This window comes from Pristiophorus japonicus, chromosome 11 (genome assembly GCF_044704955.1).
Source record: "Pristiophorus japonicus isolate sPriJap1 chromosome 11, sPriJap1.hap1, whole genome shotgun sequence".
Classification (NCBI taxonomy): domain Eukaryota; kingdom Metazoa; phylum Chordata; class Chondrichthyes; family Pristiophoridae; genus Pristiophorus; species Pristiophorus japonicus.
The window spans coordinates 2,837,752-2,864,389 of record NC_091987.1 but is presented as its reverse complement, the minus strand read 5'-3'; the positions used below and the strand labels follow the sequence as shown (position 1 = coordinate 2,864,389).

The 26,638-nt window shown below is 46.6% G+C and overlaps 1 protein-coding gene across 1 annotated transcript in view; it reads left to right on the top strand.

Moving 5' to 3' along the window:
• Positions 1–26,638, top strand: part of LOC139276474 (transmembrane protease serine 3-like) — a 68,365-nt gene that overhangs the window by 32,929 nt on the left and 8,798 nt on the right. Inside the window, exons 8-9 of the mRNA XM_070894515.1 lie at positions 534–676; positions 5,546–5,698. Coding sequence (XP_070750616.1) covers positions 534–676; positions 5,546–5,698 — 296 coding nt within the window. The remainder of the gene's footprint in view (positions 1–533; positions 677–5,545; positions 5,699–26,638) is intronic.

The window sequence follows — 26,638 nt, the reverse complement described above, 5'->3', positions numbered from 1 at the left end:
GAGGAAAAGAAAGATTGGATTAAGAGAGAGAAAAAGAAGAGATGGAAAGGAAAAGTAAGAAAAATTGTTAACATTTAAAATTTTAAAAATCTCTAACAACAATTTACTACCTGTAGGAATGAGACTCCACAGTTTAAATTGGTCCCTTTCTGGGCCAGAGAGGTTGAGTGGCATTGCAGGAACAAAAATCTTCTCATTGAAAAGTACCAGGCCTAACTTTCTGTGGCGAGTGTAATTAATTCACAAATGCAGTAACTTAATGAAACATTCTGGGAGGCTGAGGGTGAGGGTGAGATGCCGTTTTCATGAGGCTAATGGCGAAGAGGCGCATGTCATCCAACAACTTGTGGTGATTGGCAGTTCACGAGGTATCTCACCCTTGTCACCAGTTGCTGGATGATGTATACATTAACATCATCGAGCACCATTAAACCCGTCGATATTTTGCCAGCAAAGCATATGTCAATATATTTTTGAATGTGTCATCCCGTTGAGTGAAACGTACTGAATGACGTGCCTTTGTAATCCAGCAGATGAAATTTCGCTCAGTCTGAGGGAAGCCCAAGTACCTCTGATACCCAATAACGTGTGCAGCCGGCCTGAAGTTTACTATAAGAGGATAAGCTCCAGAATGATTTGTGCTGGGTACCTGCAGGGAGGCATTGATTCCTGCCAGGTACGGTTTCTACCTGGATTAGGACTTTATTCAAAGATGCGCTACAATTCTTGTCAATTCTTCTCAATTCTGTCTTTCGGATGAGACGTTAAACCGAGGACCCGTCTGCTCTCTCAAATGTACGTAAAAGATCCCATGGCATTATTTCGAAGAAGAGCAGGGAAGTTATCCCCAGTGTCCTGGCCAATATTTATCCCTCAATCAACATAACAAAAACAGATTATCTGGTCATTATCACATTGCTGTGTACAAATTGGCTGCTGCATTTCCCACATTACAACAGTAACTACACTCCAAAAGTACTTCGTTGGCTGTAAAGCGCTTTGAGAAGTCCGGTGGCCGTGAAAGGCGCTATATAAATGCAAATCTTCCTTTCAATTGGTCACTAAAATGGACTTACAGACCCTTTTTTCAGCAAGACTTCTCACCATCATAGAAACATAGAAAATAGGTGCAGGAGTAGGCCATTTGGCCCTTCGAGCCTGCACCACCATTCAATAAGATCATGGCTGATCATTCACCTCAGTACCCCATTCCTGCTTTCTCTCCATACCCCTTGATCTCTTTAGCCGTAAGGGCCATATCTAACTCCCTCTTGAACATATCCAATGAACTGGCATCAACAACTCTCTGCGGTAGGGAATTCCACAGGTTAACAACTCTCAGTGAAGGAGTTTCTCCTCATTTCAGTCCTAAATGGCTTCCACCTTATCCTTAGACTATGTCCCTTGGTTCTGGACTTCCCCAACATCGGGAACATTCTTCCTGCATCTAACCTGTCCAGTCCCGTCAGAATTTTATATGTTTCTATGAGATCCCCCCTCATCCTTCTAAACTCCAGTGAATAAAGGCCCAGTCGATCCAGCCTCTCCTCATATGTCAGTCCTGCCATCCCGGGAATCAGTCTGGTGAACCTTCGCTGCACTCCCCCAATAGCAAAAACGTTCTTCCTCGGATTAGGAGACCAAAACTGAACACAATATTCCAGGTGAGGCCTCACCAAGGCCCTGTACAACTGCAGTAAGACCTCCTTGCTCCTATACTCAAATCCCCTAGCTATGAAGGCCAACATACCATTTTCCTTCATCACTGCTTGCTGTACCTGCATGCTAACTTTCAATGACTGATGTACCATGACACCCAGGTCTCGTTGCACCTCCCCTTTTCCTAATCTGCCACCATTCAGATAATATTCTGCCTTTGTGTTTTTGCCACCAAAGTGGATAACTTCACATTTATCCACATTATACTGCATCTGCCATGCATTTGCCCACTCACCTAACCTGTCCAAGTCACCCTGCAGCCTTTTAGCATCCTCCTCACAGCTCACACCGCCACCCAGCTTAGTGTCATCTGCAAACTTGGAGATATTACACTCAATTCCCTCATCCAAATCATTAATGTATATTGTAAATAGCTGGGGTCCCAGCACTGAGCCCTACGGCACCCCACTAGTCACTGCCTGCCATTCTGAAAAGGACCCGTTTATCCTGACTCTCTGCTTCTTGTCTGCCAACCAGTTCTCTATCCACATCAGTACATTACCTCCAATACCATGTGCCTTAATTTTGCCTACCAATCTCTTGTGTGGGACCTTGTCAAAAGCCTTTTGAAAGTCCAAATACATCACAACCACTGGTTCTCCCTTGTCCATTCTACCAGTTCCATCCTCAAAAAATTCTAGAAGATTTATCAAGCAGGATTTCCCTTTCATAAATCCATGCTGACTTGGACTGATCATGTCACTGCTTTCCAAATGTGCTGCTATTTCATATTTAATAATTGATTCCAACATTTTCCCCACTACTGATGTCAGGCTAACCGGTCTATAATTACCCGTTTTCTCTCTCCCTCCTTTTTTAAAAAGTGGTGTTACATTCATTAGCTACTCTCCAGTCCATAGGAACCAATCCAGAGTCGATAGACTGTTGGAAAATGATCACCAATGCATCCACTATTTCTCGGGCTACTTCCTTAAGTACTCTGGGATACAGACTATCAGGCCCCGGGAATTTATTGGTCTTCAATCCCATCAATTTCCCTAACACAATTTCCCGCCTAATAAGGATTTCCTTCAGTTCCTCCTTCTCACTAGACCCTCGGTCCCCTAGTATTTCCGGAACATTATTTGTGTCTTCCTTCGTGAAGACAGAACCAAAGTATTTGTTTAACTGGTCCACCATTTCTTTGTTCCCCATTATAAATTCACCTGAATTCGACTGCAAGGGACCTATGTTTGTTTTCACCTAATCTGTTTCTCTTCACATATCTATAGACGCTATTGCAGTCAGTTTTTATGTTCCCAGCAAGCTTCCTCTCATACTCCTATTTTCCCCCTCTTAATTAAACCCTTTGTCCTCCTCTGCTGTATTACAAAATTCTCCCAGTCCTCAGGTTTGCTGCTTTTTCTGGCCAATATATATGCCTCTTCCTTGGATTTAACACTATTCTTAATTTCCCTTGTTACCACGGTTGAGTTACCTTCCCCGTTTTATTTTTACTCCAAACAGGGATGTACAATTGTTGAAATTCATCCATGTGATCTTTAAATGTTTGCCATTGCCTATCCACCATCAATCCTTTAAGTATCACTCGCCAGTCTATTCTAGCCAATTCAGTAATGATCAACCTTGGTATTTTGTGTTGATTATAGGAGTTTGCATTATCTAGCTCTCTCAGCGCAATGGCTGGATCACTAAATATTCATTTCCATGCCTTTCAATGGTGTCGGAAAAATGTTGGCTACAAATTTCCTCAGGGCCATGGACATATCTTCGGTGGAAGGCTGAAAATGACGGGAGGAGGGTGCCGGAATTGGGCGGGACCCACTGACGCTGTGTCTGTGGCCCTCTGATGGCTCATCAGGAATTTCCACAGTTCTGCCAATCCTATTGAAGACTTGGCATGATTTCTCAGTGCACCTGCCTCCTCGGCCCCAGTTAACTGGATCCCAGCAAGGTGCCGCTGTCTAGCCTGGGACAGGAATGACTTGGAATGTAGCACCCTTGCCTCTGCGTCAGTTGGTTATGGATTCAAGTCTCACTCCGACAACTTGAGCACATAGTTTAGGCTGATGCTTCAATGCATTGCTGAGGTGACCTCAGGACATCCCACAGAGCTTCACAGCCAATGAAGTATTTTGAAATGTCGTCACTGCTGTAAGTAGATAGTGGCCGAAATTGATGAACTTACCGTCCACTGCCGCCGACGTTCCTCTGGTTTAACCGCCAGTGCCACTTTCGACGTGACCTGGAACAGGCGGGAGGGAGGGGAGAGCTGCCGGGAACCGCCCACTGACATCAGCGGACAGCCGAGTCGCGCAACGGAGCTCCTGCCCGCCGAGATGCGATATTGATGCGGGCGGGACTCGGGGACAGAATGGGGGGGGGGTACCGCTGGCTGGAGGCTGGTCTGTCCCCAACGGTAAGTAGGAAGATGCTTCAAAAAAAGGTTGGTGAACTTTTTGTAATTTATTTCTTTATGGGGACTTACCTGGATGGGGGTCCCCTGAAGGTCTTCAGATGTTTGTTTTTTTGTTAATGTTTTTTCTTTCCAGCTCTTCGACCCTCCCTGCGCCCGACCCCATCCTCGGCGGCACTTAGGCGGCAAGTGCCTTTGCCGTCCAGATTGGTGGCGTAAGTCACTCATTTGCCGCCCGCCGACCTTCAAGGGACCTTGTTGATGAATATCCCACCCAAAGAACCACCAGGGACCTCGGCAGCCATCAGCAGTCACTTGGGTGGCACTTGGGTGGGTGGAGGCCTTCATCAATTTCGGGCCCATAGTATTTACAGCATAGAATCAGGTCATTCGGCCCAACATGTCCATGCTGGTGTTTCTGCTCCACACAAGCCTCCTCCCACCCTACTGTCAGAAATACAGCAGTCAATTTGCACACTGCAAGGTCCTACAAACAGCATTGAGATAATGACCAGATAATCTCCTCTAGTGAAGTTGGTTGAGTGTTTTGGCCAGAAGGAATGACAACTTTTGACAATGCAGCTCTCTCCCAGTGCTCTCCCAGTGTAAGCGTACAGGCAAATAAGCCATACTGATACGAAGTAATTGCGGAACAATACATGGCGTAAGCAGTTTTATAGAATCTTACAGTACAGAGGAGGCTATTCCGCCTATCGTGGCTGTGCTGGCTCTTTGAAAGAGCTCTCCAGTTAGTTCCCCTCCTGTGCTCTTTCCCCGTAGTGCTGCAAATTTTTATTTTTCAAGTATATATCCAATTTCCGTTTGAAAGTTATTATTGAATCTGCTTCCACCATCCTTTCAGACAGCACATTCCAGATCATATCAACTCGCTGTGTAGCAAAATTCTCCTTATCTCCCCTCTGGTTCATTTGCCAATGACATTAAATCTCTGTCCTCTGGTTACCCACCCTCCTGCCAGTGGAAACAATTTCTCCCTATCTACTCTATCCAAGCAGCTCATCATTTTGAACACCTCTGTTAAATCTCCCCTTAAGCTTCTCTGCTCTAAGGAGAACAATCCCAGCTTCTCTACTCTCTCCACAGAACTGGTGTTATTTTTTTAGATTTCCCACATTTCAATGTTGGCAGGTCAACAATTCCAATGTCCCGTGCTCCACGGATCCACCCCATTAGGCAACGCAGCCCTTGAACTGCAGAAAATTTGAATGTTTCTCAGTTCTGCTCCCCAAAGCTGTGCATAATTAGACATGTATATTTATTTGCGTATATGTACCTGTGTACACCTGCCCTTGTATTTGCATTTGTGTGTGTCCCCATGTATATCTGCATGCATGTGACATTCACATATGCACCCAGACTCCCTTTAGAGGGACAGGTAACCCCCGATTATCGCTTCATCTTTGGATTTCCTCTTTGCTTTTCTACCAGGGAGACAGCGGAGGTCCCCTCGCCTGCAATGAGAACAATGCTTGGAAGTTAGTTGGAATTACGAGCTGGGGAGCGGGCTGTGCAAACCAGAACAAACCCGGCGTGTATGCTCGGGTCACCGAATACCTAGACTGGATCCACCAGCAAATGGAGGTACGCGCGGCAGAATCTGGACTCCGTGCTCATAGCTTTTACTTACTTTGCGTTCCCCGGTCTGTAACAATGTCTGTTCCCTCTCCCTGGGCTACTTCCCCATTCTCTGATCTAGTGGGCAAAGAACCAAGGCCTCTAACAAAACCAATCAGTTGGTAGGACATGGGTGTTATAGAGTTGCCTGCTGGTCCGGACCGTTCCTCAGGGCCCGTTGGGTGATTTTTGGACAACGAAAGTCTGGTTTCAAAATATGTAATTTTTTCCCCCACTTGCCTCTGTGTCTCATAACCATATCATTGAAGTTATGGCTTTAATGGCTGCAGTTTTCAGCTTTGCTTCCTTAGTTCAATGGACTGTCAATCGGGTGGGCTAGACGCGGGGCAGTTCCACAGGGGGCAGGCTCTACAATGGGCGAGGGATCAGCTCCACCAATTACTGCCCATGCGGCAGAGTTCAAACTTACCCCTTGTAATTACACATATATGCAAACTGTCATGGGGGAGCTCTGTCTGTCCTGGCCAGAGAGCAGGCATAAACCAGAGCCTTAACCATTGTATATGGGAAGGCTAAATCCTCCACCTAGGCTCTCTGCTTCTCCGATACAAGACTGCACTTTCCACTTCACCACTAGCGGCCGCTCACTCAGCCATTGTGTCACTCTTCACTGGATCTCCCCTCAATCCTTTTTCTTAAAAGATCCTATGGCATTATTTCGAAGAAGAGCAGGGGAGTTAATCCCGGTGTTCTGGCCAATATTTATCCCTCAATCAGCATAAAGAAACAGATGATCTGGTCATTATCACATTGCTATTTGTGGGAGCTTGCTGTGCACAAATTGGCTGCCGCGTTTCCCATATTACAACAGTGACTGCACTCCAAAGTATTTCATTGGCTGTAATGTGCTTTGAGACATCCGATGGTCGTTAAAGGCGCTATATAAATCCAAGTCTTTCTTTATTTTCTTTTTCTTCCTGACCACTCTACTTCTGGTGTCAAAAGACCTCCCAAAATACTTTATCTTCCTCTGTTCCTTGATTTCCTCCAAACCTGTCCCTGCTCCCGTTCTGCCCCCTGCTGTCCCTTCTCCATCACTCGTGCTCTGAGATCTCTCTCGCTCTCTCGCTCTCGCTCTCTCTGCATGTCAAAAAGGGAAGTTGTTGTAGCTAATCGTGCTTTCAATTAATTTTTATTTCACAGAAAGAAGAGTCCAATGACTGAAGACAATAAAAAATAAAATATTTTAATAAAAAGTCTCCTAAACTTTGTCCTAATTATAACATTAATTGTATCTTTGGAGTGAGGTTTTATTTTTAGCACGTCTTCTCGCTCTTCCCTTGGGAAACAGTGTGAAGCAGTGGAAGGAACAGCAGGCTGATTAACAGTCTGACAGGCCATAACATGGACACACATTCCAGCGCCGTCACCATCTTTAATCCAGCCAATAGGGTGGGAGGGTTTTGTGAGCTGCCCCAACATGAGTCGCTTTTTTTCGACCCAGATCGAGCTATGAATGTTCCGTATTTAAAATATAACTATCTATTGGGAATGTGAGAATTATTGACCTCTTGCTTGGCAGATACTCAGTCCATTGAATGAGTTGTTATTGGGGGAAAGTTAAGACCATTCGCCCCCTTTACTTTGTGGAAGGAAGAAACGCTAATGTGACCTGACTGAAGTCCCAAAGAGTATAAGAGATAAGAGTGATACAGTGGAGAAGGACAAAGTCCAGGGGATGTGACGTTAAAAATGAGGAAGTTAAGAGAGGGAAGTGAGCTGGAATATTTTTATACAAACGGGAAGGTTATTATTAACACAGTCATTTGGGGTAAATGTTCATCTTCACTTCCTGGGCAGTAATCTGCTGAAGTGGATCTTCAGATTATTAGATGAACAAAAATTGTTAGGTGAGGAAGTTGTGTCAGAAACGAGCGTACTATGCTTAAACAAAGGGGACTACAGTGGGATGAGGGCAGAGTTGGCTAAAGTAGACTGGAAACACAGACTAAACAGTGGCACAATTGAGGAACAGTGGAGGACTTTTAAGGAGCTCTTTCAAAGTGCGCAACAAAAATATATTCCAGTGAAAAAGAAGATCGGTAAGAGAAGGGATAACCAGCCGTGGATAACCAAGGAAATAAAGGAGAGTATCAAATTAAAGACCAATGCGTATAAGGTGGCCAAGGTTAGTGGGAAACTAGAAGATTGGGAAAATTTTAAACAACAGCAAAGAATGAGTAAAAAAGCAATAAAAAAAGGAAAGATAGATTACAAATGTAAACTTGCGCAAAACATAAAAACAGATAGTAAAAGCTTTTACAGATATATAAAACGAAAAAGAGTGACTAAAGTAAATGTTGGTCCCTTAGAAGATGAGAAGGGGAATTTAATAATGGGAAATGTGGAAATGGCTGAGACCTTAAACAATTATTTTGCTTTGGTCTTCACAGTGGAAGACACAAAAACCATGCCAAAAATTGCTGGTCACAGGAATGTGGGAAGGGAGGACCTTGAGACAATCACTATCACTAGGGAGGTAGTGCTGGACAGGCTAATGGGACTGAAGGTAGACAAGTCCCCTGGTCCTGATGAAATGCATCCCAGGGTATTAAAAGAGATGGCGGAAGTTATAGCTGATGCATTTGTTATAATCTACCAAAATTCTCTGGACTCTGGGGAGGTACCAGCGGATTGGAAAGCAGCTAATGTAACGCCTCTGTTTAAAAAAGGGGGCAGACAAAAGGCAGGTAACTATAGGCCAGTTAGTTTAACATCTGTAGTGGGGAAAATGCTTGAAACTATCATTAAGGAAGAAATAGCGGGACATCTAGATAGGAATAGTGCAAACAAGCAGACGCAGCATAGATTCATGAATGGGAAATCATGTATTAACTAATTTACTGGAATTCTTTGAGGATATAACGAACATGGTGGATAGAGGTGTACCGATGGATGTGGTGTATTTAGATTTCCAAAAGGCATTCGATAAGGTGCCACACAAAAGGTTACTGCAGAAGATAAAGGTATGCGGAGTCAGAGGAAATGTATTAGCATGGATAGAGAATTGGCTGGCAAACAGAAAGCAGAGAGTCGGGATAAATGGGTCCTTTTCGGGTTGGAAATCGGTGGTTAGTGGTGTGCCACAGGGATCGGTGCTGGGACCACAACTGTTTACAATATACATAGATGACCTGGAAGAGGGGACAGAGTATAGTGTAACAAAATTTGCAGATGACACAAAGATTAGTGGGAAAGCGAGTTGTGTGGAGGACACAGAGAGGCTGCAAAGAGATTTGGATAGGTTAAGTGAATGGGCTAAGTAAGGTTTGGCAGATGGAATACAATGTCGGAAAGTGTGAGGTCATCCACCTTGGGGGAAAAAAACAGTAAAAGGGAATATTATTTGAATGGGGAAAAATTACAACATGCTGAGGTGCAAAGGGACCTGGGGGTCCTTGTGCATGAAACTCTTTTGGAGTTTACCTGTAAAACATAACATTAATCGATTCCACCCGACCTGGATGACACACCAGATATTTACAAGGCCCATTTTTTTTCTTTTTTGTGTTTTTTTTTGTGTTTTTATTTTTTTGGGTTTTTTTTTTGGGCACTAAAATCAAATTTTTTTTTCCTCCAGTGCCCCCTATAAAAGAGGAGGGGGACACTAAAAGCACCGGCAATTAAAACAAATTAAACTTTAAAACGTAAAATCAAATTAAAATTTGGTTGCCGGGCGTGATGATGCACTCCAGTCCCTCCGGTGCCCACCTCTCGCGGAAGGCCGCGAGCGTACCGGTGGACACCGCGTGCTCCATCTCCAAGGACACCCTGGACCGGATGTAAGAGTGGAAGAGAGGCAGGCAGTCAGGTTGAATGACCCCCTCGACCGCCCGCTGCCTGGTCCGGCTGATGGACCATTGGTGCATGAAACTCTTTTTGAGTTTATCTGTGAAACAAAAAACATTAAACCGTGCCACCCACTCTGGATGACACAGCAGACATTTACAAGGCCTTTTTATTTTTCCTTTTTTGTGGGGTTTTTTTTGTGTTTTTTTTTTGGGTGCTAAAATCACATTTTTCCAAGTGCCCCCTCTAAAAGGGGAGGGGGACACTAAAAGCACCGGCAATTAAAACAAATTAAACTTTAAAACGTAAAATCAAATTAAAATTTGGTTGCCGGGCGTGATGATGCACTCCAGTCCCTCCGGTGCCCACCTCTCGCGGAAGGCCGCGAGCGTACCGGTGGACACCGCGTGCTCCATCTCCAAGGACACCCTGGACCGGATGTAAGAGCGGAAGAGAGGCAGGCAGTCAGGTTGAACGACCCCCTCGACCGCCCACTGCCTGGACCGGCTGATGGACCATTGGTGCATGAAACTCTTTTTGGAGTTCATCTGCAAAACAAAAAAAACATTAAACGGTGCCACCCGACCTGGGTGACACTCCAGACATTTACAAGGCCCTTTTTTTTCCCCCCTTTTTTTTTGGGCACTAAAATCACAATTTTCCCCAGTGCCCCCTATAAAAGGGAAGGGGGACACTAAAAGCACCAGCAATTAAAACAAATTAAACTTAAAAAACGTAAAATCAAATTAAAATTTGGTTGCCGGGCGTGATAATGCACTCCAGTCCCTCCGGTGCCCACCTCTCGCGGAAGGCCGCGAGCGTACCGGTGGACACCGCGTGCTCCATCTCCAAGGACACCCTGGACCGGATGTAAGAGCGGAAGAGAGGCAGGCAGTCTGGCTGAACGACCCCCTCGACCGCCCGCTGCCTGGACCGGCTGATGGCACCCTTGGCCGTGCCCAGGAGCAGTCCTACGAGGAGGCCTTCGGACCTACCCGCTCCCCTCCGCACAGGGTGCCCAAAGATCAGGAGAGTGGGACTGAAGTGCAGCCAGAATTTCAGGAGCAGCCCCTTCAAATAATAAAACAGGGGCTGCAACCTTGTGCATTCCATAAAAACATGGAACACGGACTCTTCCAGACCGCAGAAATTGCAGGCGGCCTGGGAGTCCGTGAACCGGCTTAAAAATTTGTTGCACGGCACTGCTCCGTGCACCACCCTCCAGGCCAAGTCCCCGATGAATAGTGGGAGGACCCCTGCATAGAGTGCCCTCCATCGGGGACCCCCGCCTCCTCCGGACGGCAAGATGGACATTGGTGCATGAAACTCTTTTGAGTTTATCTGCAAAACATAAAGACATTAAACGGTGCCACCCGACCTGGGTGACACTCCAGACATTTACAAGGCCCTTTTTTTCCCCCCTTTTTTGTTTTTTTTTTGTGTTTTTTCTTTTTTTTGTTTTTTTTTGGGCACTAAAATCACAATTTTTCCCCAGTGCCCCCTATAAAAGGGAAGGGGACACTAAAAGCACCGACAATTAAAACAAATTAACTTTAAAACGTAAAATCAAATTAAAATTTGGTTGCCGGGCGTGATGATGCACTCCAGTCCCTCCGGTGCCCACCTCTCGCGGAAGGCCGCGAGCGTACCGGTGGACACCGCGTGCTCCATCTCCAAGGACACCCTGGATCGGATGTAAGAGCGGAAGAGAGGCAGGCAGTCAGGTTGAACGACCCCCTCGACCGCCCGCTGCCTGGACCGGCTGATGGCACCCTTGGCCGTGCCCAGGAGCAGTCCTACGAGGAGGCCTTCGGACCTACCCGCTCCCCTCCGCACAGGGTGCCCAAAGATCAGGAGAGTGGGACTGAAGTGCAGCCAGAATTTCAGGAGCAGCCCCTTCAAATAATAAAACAGGGGCTGCAACCTTGTGCATTCCATAAAAACATGGAACACGGACTCTTCCAGACCGCAGAAATTGCAGGCGGCCTGGGAGTCCGTGAACCGGCTTAAAAATTTGTTGCACGGCACTGCTCCGTGCACCACCCTCCAGGCCAAGTCCCCGATGAATAGTGGGAGGACCCCTGCATAGAGTGCCCTCCATCGGGGACCCCCGCCTCCTCCGGACGGCAAGATGGACATTGGTGCATGAAATCCCAAAAAGTTAGTTTGCAGGTGCAACAGGTAATCAGGAAGACGAATGGAATGTTGGCCTTCATTGTGAGAGGGATGGAGTACAAAAGCAGGGAGGTCCTTCTGCAACTGTATAGGGTATTGTTGAGGACGCACCTGGAGTACTGCGTGCAGTTTTGGTCACCTTACTTAAGGAAGGATATACTGGCTTTGGAAGGGGTACAGAGTCGATTCACTAGGCTGATTCCGAAGATGAGAGGGTTACCTTATGATGATAGATTGAGTAGACTGGGTCTTTACTCGTTGGAGTTCAGAAGGATGAGGGGTGATCTTATAGAAACATTTAAAATAATGAAAGGGATAGACAAGATAGAGGCAGAGAGGTTGTCTCCACTGGTAGGGGAGACTAGAACTAGGGGGCACAGCCTCAAAATACGGTGGAGCCAATTTAAAACCGAGTTGAGAAGGAATTTCTTCTCCCAGAGGGTTGTGAATCTGTGGAATTCTCTGCCCAAGGAAGCAGTTGAGGTTAGCTCATTGAATGTATTCAAGTCACAGATAGATAGATTTTTAACCAATAAGGGAATTCATGGTTACGGGGAGCGGGCAGGTAAGTGGAGCTGAGTCCACGGCCAGATCAGCCATGATCTTGTTGAATGGCGGAGCAGGCTCGAGGGGCTAGATGGCCTACTCCTGTTCCTAATTCTTATGTTCTTATGTTCTTATGAAAAAAGACCAAGGTCAGTCTTGTCTGCCTTCTACCATTCTGGTAGTCAGCTGTGGCTCAGTGGGCAACACTCTCACCTCAGAGTCAGAAGGTTGTGGGTTCAGGTAACGCTCCAGGGACATAAGCATGTAATTCTAGGCTGACACTCCAGTGCAGTGCTGAGGGAGCGCTGCACTGTCGGAGATGCCGTCTTTCGGATGAGACGTTAAACCGAGGCCCCCCTGCCCTCTCAAGTGGACGTAAAAGATCCCACGGATCTATTTCGGAGAAGAGCAGGGGAGCTACCCCCGGTGTCCTGGCCAGTATTTATCCCTCAATCAATGTCACTAAAACAGATTATCTGGTTATTATCACATCGCTGTTTTTGGCAGGTAGCTGTGCGCAAATTGGCTGCCACATTTCCCACATGACAACAATGACTATACGGCAAAAGTTCATTGACTGCACAGTGCTTTGAGATGTCTGGTGGTCGTGAAAGGCACGATACAAATGCAAGTCTTTCTTTCTTTCGTCACATGTTACATATGGAGCTGTTGGATAGTCATAGCAATCAATCTCCCTTAATTAGTCAATTAATCTACAACAGACCCAGACATGACAAGAGCAAGTGGGAGAGATCAGAGCTTGCTGCGGAGGCGGGTGGTCATAGCCCAGCAATTGGGAAGGAGGGAGGAGGGCTTGGGGCTTTCGATGGGTGGGGGGGGGGGGCGGGGGTTTGGGTGGGGGGGGGTCATAGAAACCTAGAAAATAGGTGCAGGAGTAGGCCATTTGATCCTTCGAGCCTGCACCACCATTCAATAAGATCATGGCTGATCATTCACCTCGGTACCCCTTTCCTGCTTTCTCTCCATACCCCTTGATCCCTTTAGCCACAAGGTCCATATCTAACGCCCTCTTGAATATATTCAATGAACTGGCATCAACAACTCTCTGCGGTAGGGAATTCCACAGGTTAACAACTCTCTGAGTGACGAAGTTTCCCCTCATCTTAGTCCTAAATGGCCTACCCCTTATCCTAAGACTGTGTTCCCTGGTTCTGGACTTCCCCAACATCGGGAACATTCTTCCCGCATCTAATCTGTCCAGTCCCGTCAGAATCTTGTAAGTTTCTATGAGATCCCCTCTCATCCTTCCAAAGTCCAGTGTATAAAGGCCCAGTTGATCCAGACTCTCCTTATATGTCAGTCCCACCATCCCGGGAATCAGTCTGGTGAACCTTCGCTGCACTCCCTCAATAGCAAGAACGTCCTTCCTCAGATTAGGAGACCAAAACTGAACACAATATTCCAGGTGAGGCCTCACCAAGGCCCTGTACAACTGCAGTAAGACCTACCTGCTCCTATACTCAAATTCCCTAGCTACGAAGAACAACATACCATTTGCCTTCTTCACCGCCTGCTGTATATGCATGCCAACTTTCAATGACTGATGTACCATGACACCCAGGTCTCGTTGCACCTCCCCTTTTCCTAATCTGCCGCCATTCAGATAATATTCTGCCTTTGTGTTTTTACCACCAAAGTGGATAACCTCACATTTATCCACATTATACTGCATCTGCCATGCATTTGCCCACTCACCTAACCCAGTCACCCTGCAGCCTTTTAGCGTCCTCCTCACAGCTCACACCGCCACCCAGTTTAGTGTCATCTGCACACTTGTAGATATTACACTCAATTCCTTCATTTAAATCATTAATGTATATTGTAAATAGCTGGGGTCCCAACACTGAGCCCTGAGGCACCCCACTGGTCACTGCCTGCCATTCTGAAAAGGACCCGTTTATCCCGACTCTCTGCTTCCTGTCTGCCAACCAGTTCTCTATCCACATCAGTACATTACCCCCAATACCATGTGCTTTGATTTTGCACACCAATCTCTTGTGTGGGATCTTATCAAAAGCCTTTTGAAAGTCCAAATACACCACATCTACTGGTTCTCTCTTGTCCACTCTACTAGTTACATCCTCAAAAAATTCCAGAAGATTTGTCAAGCATGATTTCCTTTTCATAAATACATGATGACTTGGACCAATCCTGTCACTGCTTTGCAAATGCATTGCTATTTCATCTTTAATAATTGATTCCAACATTTTCCCCACTACTGATGTCAGGCTAACCAGACTATAATTACCCGTTTTCTCTCTCCCTCATTTTCTAAACAGTAGTGTTACATTAGCTACCCTCCAGTCCATAGGAACTGATCCAGAGTCAATAGACTGTTGGAAAATGATCACCAATGCATCCACTATTTCTAGGGCCACTTCCTTAAGTACTCTGGGATGCAGACTATCAGGCCCAGGGGATTTATCGGCCTTTAATCCCATCAATTTCCCGAACGCAATTTTCCGCTTTATAAGGATATCCTTCAGTTCCTCCTTCCCACTAGACCCTCGGTCCCCTAGTATTTCCGGAGTGTTATTTGTTTCTTAATTCGAGAAAACAGAACCAAAGTATTTGTTTAACTGGTCCGTCATTTCTTTGTTCCCCATTATAAATTCACCTGAATCTGACTGCAAGGGACCTACGTTTGTTTTCACTAATCTTTTTCTCTTCACATATCTATAGAAGCTTTTGCAGTCAGTCTTTATGTTCCCTGCAAGCTTCCTCTCATACTCTATTTTCCTCCTCCTAATTAAACCCTTTGTCCTCCTCTGCTGTATTACAAAATTCTCCCAGTCCTCAGGTTTGCTGCTTTTTCTGGCCAATTTATATGCCTCTTTCTTGGATTTAACACTATCCTTAATTTCCCTTGTTCGCCACGGTTGAGCCACCTTCCCCATTTTATTTTTACTCCAGACAGGGATGTACAATTGTTGAAGTTCATCCATGTGATCTTTAAATGTTTGCCATTGCCTATCCACCATCAGCCCTTTAGATATCACTCGCCAGACTATTCTAGCCAATTCACGTTGCATACCATCGAAGTTACCTTTCCCCAAGTTCAGGATCCTAGTCTTTGAATTAACTGTGTCATTCTCCATCTTAATAAAGAATTCTACCATATTATGGTCACTCTTCCCAAGGGGCTTCGCACAACAAGATTGTTAATTAGTCGTTTCTCATCACACATCACCCAGTCTAGGATGGCCAGCCCTCTAGTTGGTTCCTCGACATATTGGTCTGGAAAACCATCCCTAATACACTCCAGCAAATCCTCCTCCATCGCATTGCTACCAGTTTGGTTAGCCCAAACAACATGTAGATTAAAGTCACCCATGATAACTGCTGTACCTTTATTGCACACATCCCTAATTTCTTGTTTGATGCTGTCCCCATCCTCATTACTATTGTTTGGTGGTCTGTACACAACTCTCACTTGCGTTTTCTGCCCTTTGGTATTCCGTAGCTCCACCCATACAGACTCCACATCATCCAAGGTAATGTTCTTCCTTACTATTGCATTAATTTCCTCTTTAACCAGCAATGCCACCCCAGCTCCTTTTCCTTTCTGTCCTTCCTTCCTAAATATTGAATACCCCTGGATGTTGAGTTCCCAGCCTTGGTCACCCTGGAGCCATGTCTCCGTGATGCCAATTACATCATATCCATTAACTGCTATCTGCGCAGTTAATTTGTCCACCTTATTGTGAATATTCCTTGCATTGAGGCACAGAGCCTTCAGGCTTGTCTTTTTAACACTCTTTGCCCCTTTAGGATTTTGCTGTAATGTGGCCCTTTTTGCTTTTTGCCTTGGGTTTCTCTGCCCTCCACTTTTACTTTTCTTCTTTCTATCTTTTGTTTCTGCCCCCATTCTACTTCCCTCTGTCTCTCTGCATAAGTTCCCATCCCCCTGCCATATTAGTTTAACCCCTCCCAAACAGTACTAGTAAACACTCCCGCTCGGACATTGGTTCCGGTCCTGCTCAGGTGCAGACCGTCCGGTTTGTACTGGTCCCACCTCCCCCAGAACCGGTTCCAATGTCCCAGGAATTTGAAGCCCTCCCTTCTGCATCACTCCTCAAGCCACATATTCCTCTGAGCTATCCTGCGATTCCTACTCTGACTAGCACGTGGCACTGGTAGCAATCCTGAGATTACTACTTTTGAGGTCCTACTTTTTAACTTAGCTTCTAGCTCCCTAAATTCGTCTTGTAGGACCTCATCCCTCCTGTAAAGCAAAGCCACCCATGGTGCCATGGACTTGGCTGCTGCTGCCCTCCCCTGATGAGTCATCCCCCTCAACAGTATCCAAAGCAGTGTATCTGTTTTGCAGGAGGATGACCGCAGGGGACCCTTGCACTACCTTCCTTCCACTGCTCTACCTGTTGGTCACCCATTCCCTATCTGGCTGTCTAACCTTTACCTGTGGTAAGACCAACTCACTAAACATGCTATTCACATCATTCTCAGCATCGTGGATGCTCCAGAGTGAATCCACTCGCAGCTCTAGTGCCGCAATGTGGACTGTCAGGAGCTGCAGGCGGATACACTTCCCGCATATGTAGTCGTCAGGGACACTGGAAGTTCAGGAGGAGCATAACACGTGCCTGAGCTCTCCTGCCATGACTTAACCCCTAGATTAACTTAATTTGGCAACAATAATGCTAAAGGTTACTTACTGATAAAGAAAAGAAAAAGAAAAAACTCCTCATCAATCACCAGCCAATCACTTACCCCCTTGGCTGTGACGTCACCTTTCGATTTCTTTCTACTTTTTTGCCTTGTCTCCTTGCTGCAGCTGCACCAGCTCACCATTATAGGCCACTCCGACGTCCCCGAACCTCTAGCTGTGACGTCACACGTCGATTTATTTTCCTCCCAGGTCGGGGAGTCAGCACTGGTGGGGAAAACAAGACAACGCAACACCTCCCACTTGCCCGAACTCTCCCATTTACCAAACTCTCACCTTTGCACTCTGACCTGCCGCTGCACTCTGAGCAAGATTGCACCAAGCCCCCTCTTTTTATACTGTTCCTGGCTGACTCACCACTGGCCTGTTTAGGGAACCAGTTTTTACTAGCTGTCCAATTAACTAAGCTAGCTTGCTTGTTTTCTCTGCTTAAACCGACAAGAATCCTGTCAGAGGGTCAGAGCCTGGCAGGAGGCTTAGGATCGGGGCTTGGTGTGAACGGGGGGGATGGTCAGCGATTGTAGCAGCGAGGAGAGGCCACAATCTGCAGGAGGGACGCCGAAGATTTATTTGAAGGGCAAGGCCGGAGATTCTGTGCCCGGTGTAGAAATTCCTCCCCGGAAGCGAAATTGGGCTTACTGCCCCTGTCAGAAGTGGAGCGCAATGCTAGGCCAACTCCTCTCTGGGCAGGCTCTGAATTCCAGTGACCCGGGCACTACCAGTGGGGGCGTGGTACTACAGGCTTCACAATTTCACAGGAGCCAATAGCGACCCCCCCCCACCAGGACAAAAACACTTTTGCACCCCGTTAGTGCCCCTTAGAGGTGCTAAAGGGAGGCACACAGCAGGGGAATTTTGCACCCTAGGTGTTTTTTCTGATAGTTTTATTTTTCTATCCTTCTGCTTTTTGGGGTTTTACCCAGTCAAGGGGATGGGATAAGGACCTGTTCCCAACCGGTGAGCAACCCCTCGCTAGTTCATTCTCTGAATTTGTTTCTCAGTCTGTGAAGAAGTACCTCGCTATGCTGACATAGCCTGATGAGCAAGTCACGGGCTCAGGCCTACATGTTATCACTCCAGGGCACTGAAGCCTCAGTGTGGTGTGCTGTCACGTTACCTTTATTTGATTGTAGTTTCATGACTGTAACAAGTTCGATTTCTGACTCCAAGGCTGGAATCTTCCCAGCCCTCCAAGTGCAGGTTTGAAGGTGGTCCCGCTGATAAAATGGTTGTGATTGACAGCGGGGGTCGGGAGCGGGGGGCGGAGTCAGTTTCCAAAGTGTTGGGTCTGGCTGCAGTTCACAGACCCAATATCAAGTGGTGGGCTAGCCAATTAACATTATTAAGAGGTATTTAAAAATCATGTACTTTTTCAGGAGCTTCCCGTCACTCGGGCTTCACGTCAGGTAAGTGTGTCGGGTTCTCATTGACTCTCCATTGCCTTGGCTATTTAACAGCTGCAGAAGTGGTATAAAAGCTACCATTTCACAGCTGTTCACTTTCCAATCTCAAAAGTTGAAGCCTTCAGGATTTGGAAGACACTTTTGAGCTGTATGCAGTTCGGAAGAGTTTGCGGTGAACTCTCTATTCACTGTCACCTCCCTTGGAGCAACCTCTCTCACCAGTGACAGATCGCTTCTGTCATCTCAACTTCACCTGCCATCTATTCCAGCAGCATTGGTGTCCTTGAGAAAATCTCACCTTGGTCCTCAGAATAGCACCATGCTCAGCCCCCACACCAACATCACTAAACATATCAGCATCACCACCAACAACACCAACCTTCTCCGTAATCACCTGATGCTGCACAGAACACAAGGCATCAGCACCCGACCACATTGCTGCCCAGGATGCCAGTGATGGACTCACCATGGCCACATTTACTTCTCCTCATGTTGTACACCCTGACTGCCACATGATGTACCAGGTTGGCACTATGCCACACTAACACCATAAAGCATCCCTGCAATGCCCGAGCCATTCCTTTCTCACTCATCACCATTGTGGGGGGTACTGTTATGTCTCACCATTCACTGCAACCCACTAAACCACTTCCAAAGATGCACACAAACCTGTCCAAGAACGCAAAGTGTTCAAAATAAAGATTTCATCTTTTGACAACATATTAGCAGAAATTCTACATGAACATTGGCTAAAAGATACAAGTACCAATCCTTGTGTGTTGCTAGTTGATATGATTGGATAAGGATGAGTGTAAGGTGTGGCTAGTTAGATGGGGATGCGATAATGTAGATAGAGTGGGAGGGATGGATGGAGGTACAAGGTCAGTTGGTGTGAGTAAGGATGTGCAGGAGTAGGGTAGGGAAAAGTGATGGGGATGTGATGAGAGGCACAGCAGGATGAGGTTGAGTGTGGCTTTGCAGTAATGTTTCATGATCTACTGAGAGGTTGTGTCACTGCAACCTGGTCCTCCTGACGACATTTCTGCTTGCGCCCTCCTGTGCAATGTGCAACCAGCTGTGTTGGTGCCCTGGGAGGTCTCTTCTGCCCATTGGAAGGGAAGAGAACCTTCCTGCATGCTGAGTCCCTCCATAAGCATACGGAGGGAGTGATGGGAGAGCCTGGGTGCAGCCCTGCACCTCTGTGTTGTGATTGTCAGTGTTTGCAGCACCTCACTGCTGTAGAACACTGACAGCACAACTGTCAAATTTAAGTTGGCCCTGGTCCCTTTGAGGAAACTGGCTGATGACGCGTCATCAAATGACATCATTAGACCCACTTCCTTCAATTGGCCGGGGACCTTGGAGGACGGGTTTAACAAGTCCCATCAACGGAAGATTCTTCACACAGTGTGGACTGGAACCAGGAGCGGGGTCACCACCTGCTACCAACACCGGCCGCCCCAGTCCAGCCACGGTTGGCGAGATCGCGGCCCAAATATGGATGCAACATAAATCCGTTTATTGTGTTCGACCAAGTCCAGACACGCACAATATCTTTAAACAGTAGACATATAGCGAAATAAACCATACTACCGTGGGGGCTTTCCCTGGGGAGGGTCTTGTTGTTGTTCCTTTCCAAACCTGCTTTTCTCCACAAATTGTTAAAGAAATCTCAAGATCTTTACAGACCACTTCTCACGGAATACCGTCATTGCTGATTGATTATGGCATGAAAATTTTATTGTGAACAAGACCCCAAGAAAGAATATATTTCCTACAAAGCAACAGATGCTAACTTGTTTTTATCCTGACATCATTGTTCCATCTCCTTAGCTTAAAATTGCCTTGGCTAACTGTTTCCTAACATGGCCATGAATACAAGTCAAGAGACACAAGTCTTGCACATCCTGGAAACAATTAAACACACACTGTCAGCTAAATTTTTACCTGACACATCAAATCATAAAGCATCCTGGGAATGAACAACTTTTAACCATTTCATAATTAAAAAGAAACCAAAAATTTCAATCATATGAGTTTAAAGCAAATCCGAATCCTACGTAGAAATGTATCTTACATGAGCATTACTGAATGGCATAGTACGGCATCAGACAAACTCTCTGGGCGAGAAATTGTGTGCATTTACGCCTCCGGAGCACAAATGACTGCGAGCGGGCGCAGCGCCACTAACGACTCCCGCTAAATTCGGCGGGAATTTATCAGCGGCGCGACAGCGTTGCGCGGCGAACTCCTGCGTCCGGAGATCGTGAGGTCATCGCTTAAATTGCGTTTGGCCCCCTGAAGCTGCGCTGGGCGATAACAGGGCGATGTGCACGGTGATGATGTCACGATCACCGTGGGCCAGCGGATGGGTACCCGGCGGCCGGCCGGGAACCGGGGCAAATATTAAAGGAGAGGTGGCGGGCTGCTGCAAATTAAAATCAGTCGTTTCACTTCCCACTCCGGTGCCGCCCTGGTCGCAGGGTCGGTGCCGCGATCGCTCAGCCCAGCACGCGCTCCCCGGTGGTCCTGGGAGGTGGGCTCCTATTATGCAGAGTATGTAGCTTGGGCCGTTCCCTTTACTTCAGGGAAGCTATCCTCGTATGCGGCAGCACTATGCGGCCCAGTGCGCAGCGCTGCTGGGCCGTGCGCCCTGCTCAAATCCCAGGAAGGAAGTGGAGGGCTTGATTTAGAGGGCGGTAACCCCAATTTTCCGCGAGGGTCAAGACTTCTGCGCCTGGTGCAAAGGCTCACCCCTCGAGAGAGAGAGAGAGAGAGAGAGAGAGAGTTACCACCCCTAAACAATCCAATTTCTAGGCTTTTGGATTTACCAGGACTCCCAATCATTGCTATCATATGTTGTCTTAGTGACAGCTCCCAGTGACTATCAGAAATAATGGCGGGGGCCGGAGGGCGGGGGAGGGGGTTTTATCTAACTCACCGAGACCGAGACCCACGGGATTGGGGGAACGCCCGTTTTAATCCCCGCCCATGCTATTCTCCATTGGCTTCAAGCAGGGCATTGCAGCCGATCCTATCAGTTTCCCGATGGCGGGACAAATTAAAATTGTCCCCATGCGTCAAAGAATTTAGAGTTGGCAAATAAGCAGAGCAGGGAAATCAGGTGAAATCTTATCACCCAAAGGGTAATATAGTTGTGGAATAAATGCGAGGGAAGGCCATAAAGGGGCTGTCATGATGATACTTGGATTTATATAGTGCTTGATCATGTCGAAGCTTTTTCAAAGTTCTTCAGCCAATAATTAAGTTCAATGGGATTCAAGAGACAATCAGATACATCTCTGGAATGAGTATGGATTATGTGGTATCATCAGATAATAATATGTCATCGATTGATAAAAGGGGCCGGTTATGGAGTTCTTATAATATTTTACAACAATCTAACTATTACAATGGCATCTCTCAGTTCTCATTCGATAGCACTCCATCGCTGCTAGTGCTGCACGCAATGAAGGGAGAATTTGCATAAAAATGTCTGTTTCCAGGTGATATCGGACCAGCAGTGTCAGCTGTGGCTCAGTGGGTAGCACTCTCGGTGGGAGGGGCTAGGAGTGAGCAGGTGCTGCTGATTACGGGTTAGAGTGAGTTTGTAAAAAGCTGGTGGTGGGTTTTTGTTTTTTTGTTTTCACATTTTGGGGCTTTTTTGGTCCATAAACATCAACCAGATGCTGCTGAGGGGCCTGGCGTGCCGGGCCCCTCAGAGCACAATGCTCCCAGTGTGAATTTAATCAGGGGAGAGAATGTCTTTAGAAGGGAGAATAAAAGGCCCAAAGATTTGGGTTGGTACCCCAGGAGGTTTGGAAAAGAAAACACGGTGGTGGTTCACTGCCAGGATAAGGAGATGCGAGCTTGAGATATCATACAGGTGGTACATTAGCTTGGATGATGTGGAATCTATATGGGTAGAGCTGCAGAAAACCAAAGGGCAAAAAACATTAGTGGGAGTTGTGTACAGACCTCCAAACAGTAGTAGTGATGTTGGGGAGGGCTTCAAACAGGAAATTAGGGATGCATGCAATAAAGGTGCAGCAGTTATCATGGGTGACTTTAATATGCACATAGATTGGGCTAACCAAACTTGAAGCAATACGGTGGAGGAGGATTTCCTGGAGTGCATAAGGGATGGTTTTCTCGACCAATATGTCGAGGAACCAACTAGGCCATCTTAGACTGGGTGTTGTGTAATGAAAGAGGATTAATTAGCAATCTCATTGTGCGAGGCCCCTTAGGGAAGAGTGACCATAATCTGGTGGAATTCTACATTAGGATGGAGAATGAAACAGTTAAATCAGAGACCATGGTCCAGAACTTAAAGAAGGCTAACTTTGAAGGTATAAGGCGTAAATTGGCTAGGATAGATTGGCGAATGATACTTAAGGGGTTGACAGTGGATGGGTAATGGCAGACATTTAGAGACCGCATGGATGGACTACAACAATTGTACATCCCTGTCTGGCGTAAAAATAAAAAAGGGAAGATGGCTCAACCGTGGCTATCAAGGGAAATCAGGGATAGTATTAAAGCCAAGGAAGTGGCATACAAATTGGCCAGAAATAGCAGCGAACCCGGGGACTGGGAGAAATTTAGAACTCAGCAGAGGAGGACAAAGGGTTTGATTAGGGCAGGGAAATGGAGTACGAGAGGAAGCTTGCAGGGAACATTAAGACAGACTGCAAAAGCTTCCATAGATATGTAAAGAAAAAAAGGTTAGTAAAGACAAACGTAGGCCCGCTGCAGTCAGAATCAGGGGAAGTCATAATGGGGAACAAAGAAATGGCAGACCAATTGAGCAAGTACTTTGGTTCGGTATTCACTAAGGAGGACACAAACAACCTTCCGGATATAAAAGGGGTCAGAGGGTCCAGTAAGAAGGAGGAACTGAGGGAAATCCTTATTAGTCGGGAAATTGTGTTGGGGAAATTGATGGGATTGAAGGCCGATAAATCCCCAGGGCCTGATGGACTGCATCCCAGAGTACTTAAGGAGGTGGCCTTGGAAATAGCGGATCCATTGACAGTCATTTTCCAACATTCCATAGACTCTGGATCAGTTCCTATGGAGTGGAGGCTAGCCAATGTAACCCCACTTTTTAAAAAAGAAGGGAGAGAGAAAACAGGGAATTATAGACCGGTCAGCCTGACATCGGTATTGGGTAAAATGATGGAATCAATTATTAAGGATGTCATAGCAGCGCATTTGGAAAGAGGTGACATGATAGGTCCAAGTCAGCATGGATTTGTGAAAGGGAAATCATGCTTGACAAATCTTCTGGAATTTTTTGAGAATGTTTCCAGTAGAGTGGACAAGGGAGAACCAGTTAATGTGGTGTATTTGGACTTTCAGAAGGCTTTCGACAAGGTCCCACACAAGAGATTAATGTGCAAAGTTAAAGCACATGGGATTGGGGGTAGTATGCTGACTTGGATTGAGAACTGGTTGGCAGACAGGAAGCAAAGAGTAGGAGTAAATGGGTACTTTTCAGAATGGCAGGCAGTGACTAGTGGGGTACCGCAAGGTTCTGTGCTGGGGCCCCAGCTGTTTACATTGTACATTAATGATTTAGACGAGGGGATTAAATGTGGTATCTCCAAATTTGCGGATGACACTAAGTTGGGTGGCAGTGTGAGCTGCGAGGAGGATGCTATGAGGCTGCAGAGTGACTTGGATAGGTTAGGTGAGTGGGCAAATGCATGGCAGATGAAGTATAATGTGGATAAATGTGAGGTTGTCCACTTTGGTGGTAAAAACAGAGAGACAGACTATTATCTGAATGGTGACAGATTAGGAAAAGGGGAGGTGCAACGAGACCTGGGTGTCATGGTACATCAGTCATTGAAGGTTGGTATGCAGGTACACCAGGCGGTTAAGAAAGCAAATGGCATGTTGGCCTTCATAGCGAGGGTATTTGAGTACAGGGGCAGGGAGGTGTTGCTACAGTTGTACAGGGCCTTGGTGAGGCCACACCTGGAGTATTGTGTACAGTTCTGGTCTCCTAACTTGAGGAAGGACATTCTTGCTATTGAGGGAGTGTCGCGAAGGTTCATCAGACTGATTCCCGGGATAGCGGGACTGACATATCAAGAAAGACTGGACCAACTGGGCTTGTATGCACTGGAGTTCAGAAGAATGAGAGGGGATCTCATAGAAACATTTAAAATTCTGACGTGTTTAGACAGGTTAGATGCAGGAAGAATGTTCCCAATGTTGGGGAAGTCCAGAACCAGGGGTCACAGTCTAAGGATAAGGGGTAAGCCATTTAGGACTGAGATGAGGAGAAACTTCTTCACCCAGACAGTGGTGAACCTGTGGAATTCTCTACCACAGAAAGTTGTTGAGGCCAATTCACTAAATATATTCAAAAATGAGTTAGATGTAGTCCTTACTACTCGGGGGATCAAGGTGTATGGCGAGAAAGCAGGAATGGTGTACTGAAGTTGCATGTTCAGCCATGAACTCATTGAATGGCGGTGCAGGCTCGACGGGTCGAATGGCCTGCTCCTGCACCTATTTTCTATGTTTCTATGACTGCGGTGAGGGAAGTTGCTTTGCTTGCTGACCAAAGCGGAATGTTGGATTCGAGGTGACGGTTAGTGGCCGAGAGGAGGTGGAGAGACTTTTACTGAACCTGAAGGTTGGTGAGAAGGACTTGGATGTATCTTTGCTGTATTCCAAAGAGTTGGTAGTTTCATTCTTAAACCTGCCGGTTTATGTTGAGGACGATGTGCTGATAAAAAAAGTGGAGATGTGAGACATTAAACTTTGCTCAGTAATAAAAAGGAGATACTATCCTGGAACGCGGGTAGCCGATGGAACCCATTATTTAAAATGCAGTTCCCAGAGGGGGTGAAGTCATTACCCTACAGCATGAACTTTTAGACAATGGAAGGAATGCAGTACTTCCGTGTTCTGCATAATAACCAGGTGAAGGTTTGCTATTACTGTCTTGATCACGACCATTTAGTAAGAAGCTGTCCAGATCTGCACTGTTGTAACTGTGGCAAATCTGGACATTTCGCTCGGACATCCCGTATCAGGGACAGAGTCGAGCCATAATATGGCTCACCTTCAGGTGTCCGTGGGGAGAGCAGAGGCGGGTGCAGGGTGCGGGGTAAGTGTAAGTCCTCCAAAGAGAGACGGGGAGTTGTACATCTTGGGGAGCAGGAGGGGGCAAGACCAGGAGAGGGTGCAAGAGGCAGGAGGCTTAAAGGGGCAGCAGGACGGGAGCAGGGAGACAAAAACGCCAAGAGGGAGCAAGATGGGTGCAGATGCGCCATTGTCCCAGAGAGAGATGAAACGGGGAGCAAGGGTCAGCGGTGGAGGTGAGGCCGAAGAGAGTGGCACTGTTGGAGGACTCTGTAAGGGAGATTCTGTTTCTGACGGGAGATTACAGAAGATCTCGAGAGTGAGGAATCAGAGGAGAAACATAGAAACATAGAAAATAGGTGCAGGAGTAGGCCATTCGGCCATTCAAGCCTGCACCACCATTCAATAAGATCATGGCTGATCATTCACCTCAGTACCACTTTCCTGCTTTCTCTCCATACCCCTTGATCCCTTTAGCCGTAAGGGCTACATCTAACACCCTCTTGCATATATCCAATGAATAGGTATCAACAACTCTCTGCGGCAGGGAATTCCACAGGTTAACAACTCTCTGAGTGAAGAAGTTTCTCCTCATCTCAGTCCTAAATGGCTTACCCATTAGCCTTAGACTGTGTCCCTTGGTCCTGGACTTCCCCAACATCGGGAACATTCTTCCTGCATCGAACCTGTCCAGTCCCGTCAGAATTTTATACGTTTCTATGAGATCCCCCCTCATCCTTCGAAACTCCAGTGAATACAGGCCCAGTCGATCCAGTCTCTCCTCATATGTCAGTCCTACCATCCCGGGAATCAGTCTGGTGAACCTTCGCTGCACTCCTTCAATAGCAAGAATGTCCTTCCTCAGATTAGGAGACCAAAACTGAACAAAATATTCCAGGTGAGGCCTCACCAAGGCCCTGTACAACTGCAGTAAGACCTCCCTGCTCCAATACTCAGATCCCCTAGCTACGAAGAACAACATACCATTTGCCTTCTTCACCGCCTGCTGTACCTGCATGCCAACTTTCAATGACTGATGAACCATGACACCCAGCTCTCGTTGCACCTCCCCCTTTCCTAATCTGCCACCATTCAGATAATATTCTGCCTTTGTGTTTTTGCCACCAAAGTGGATCACCTCACGTTTATCCACATTATACT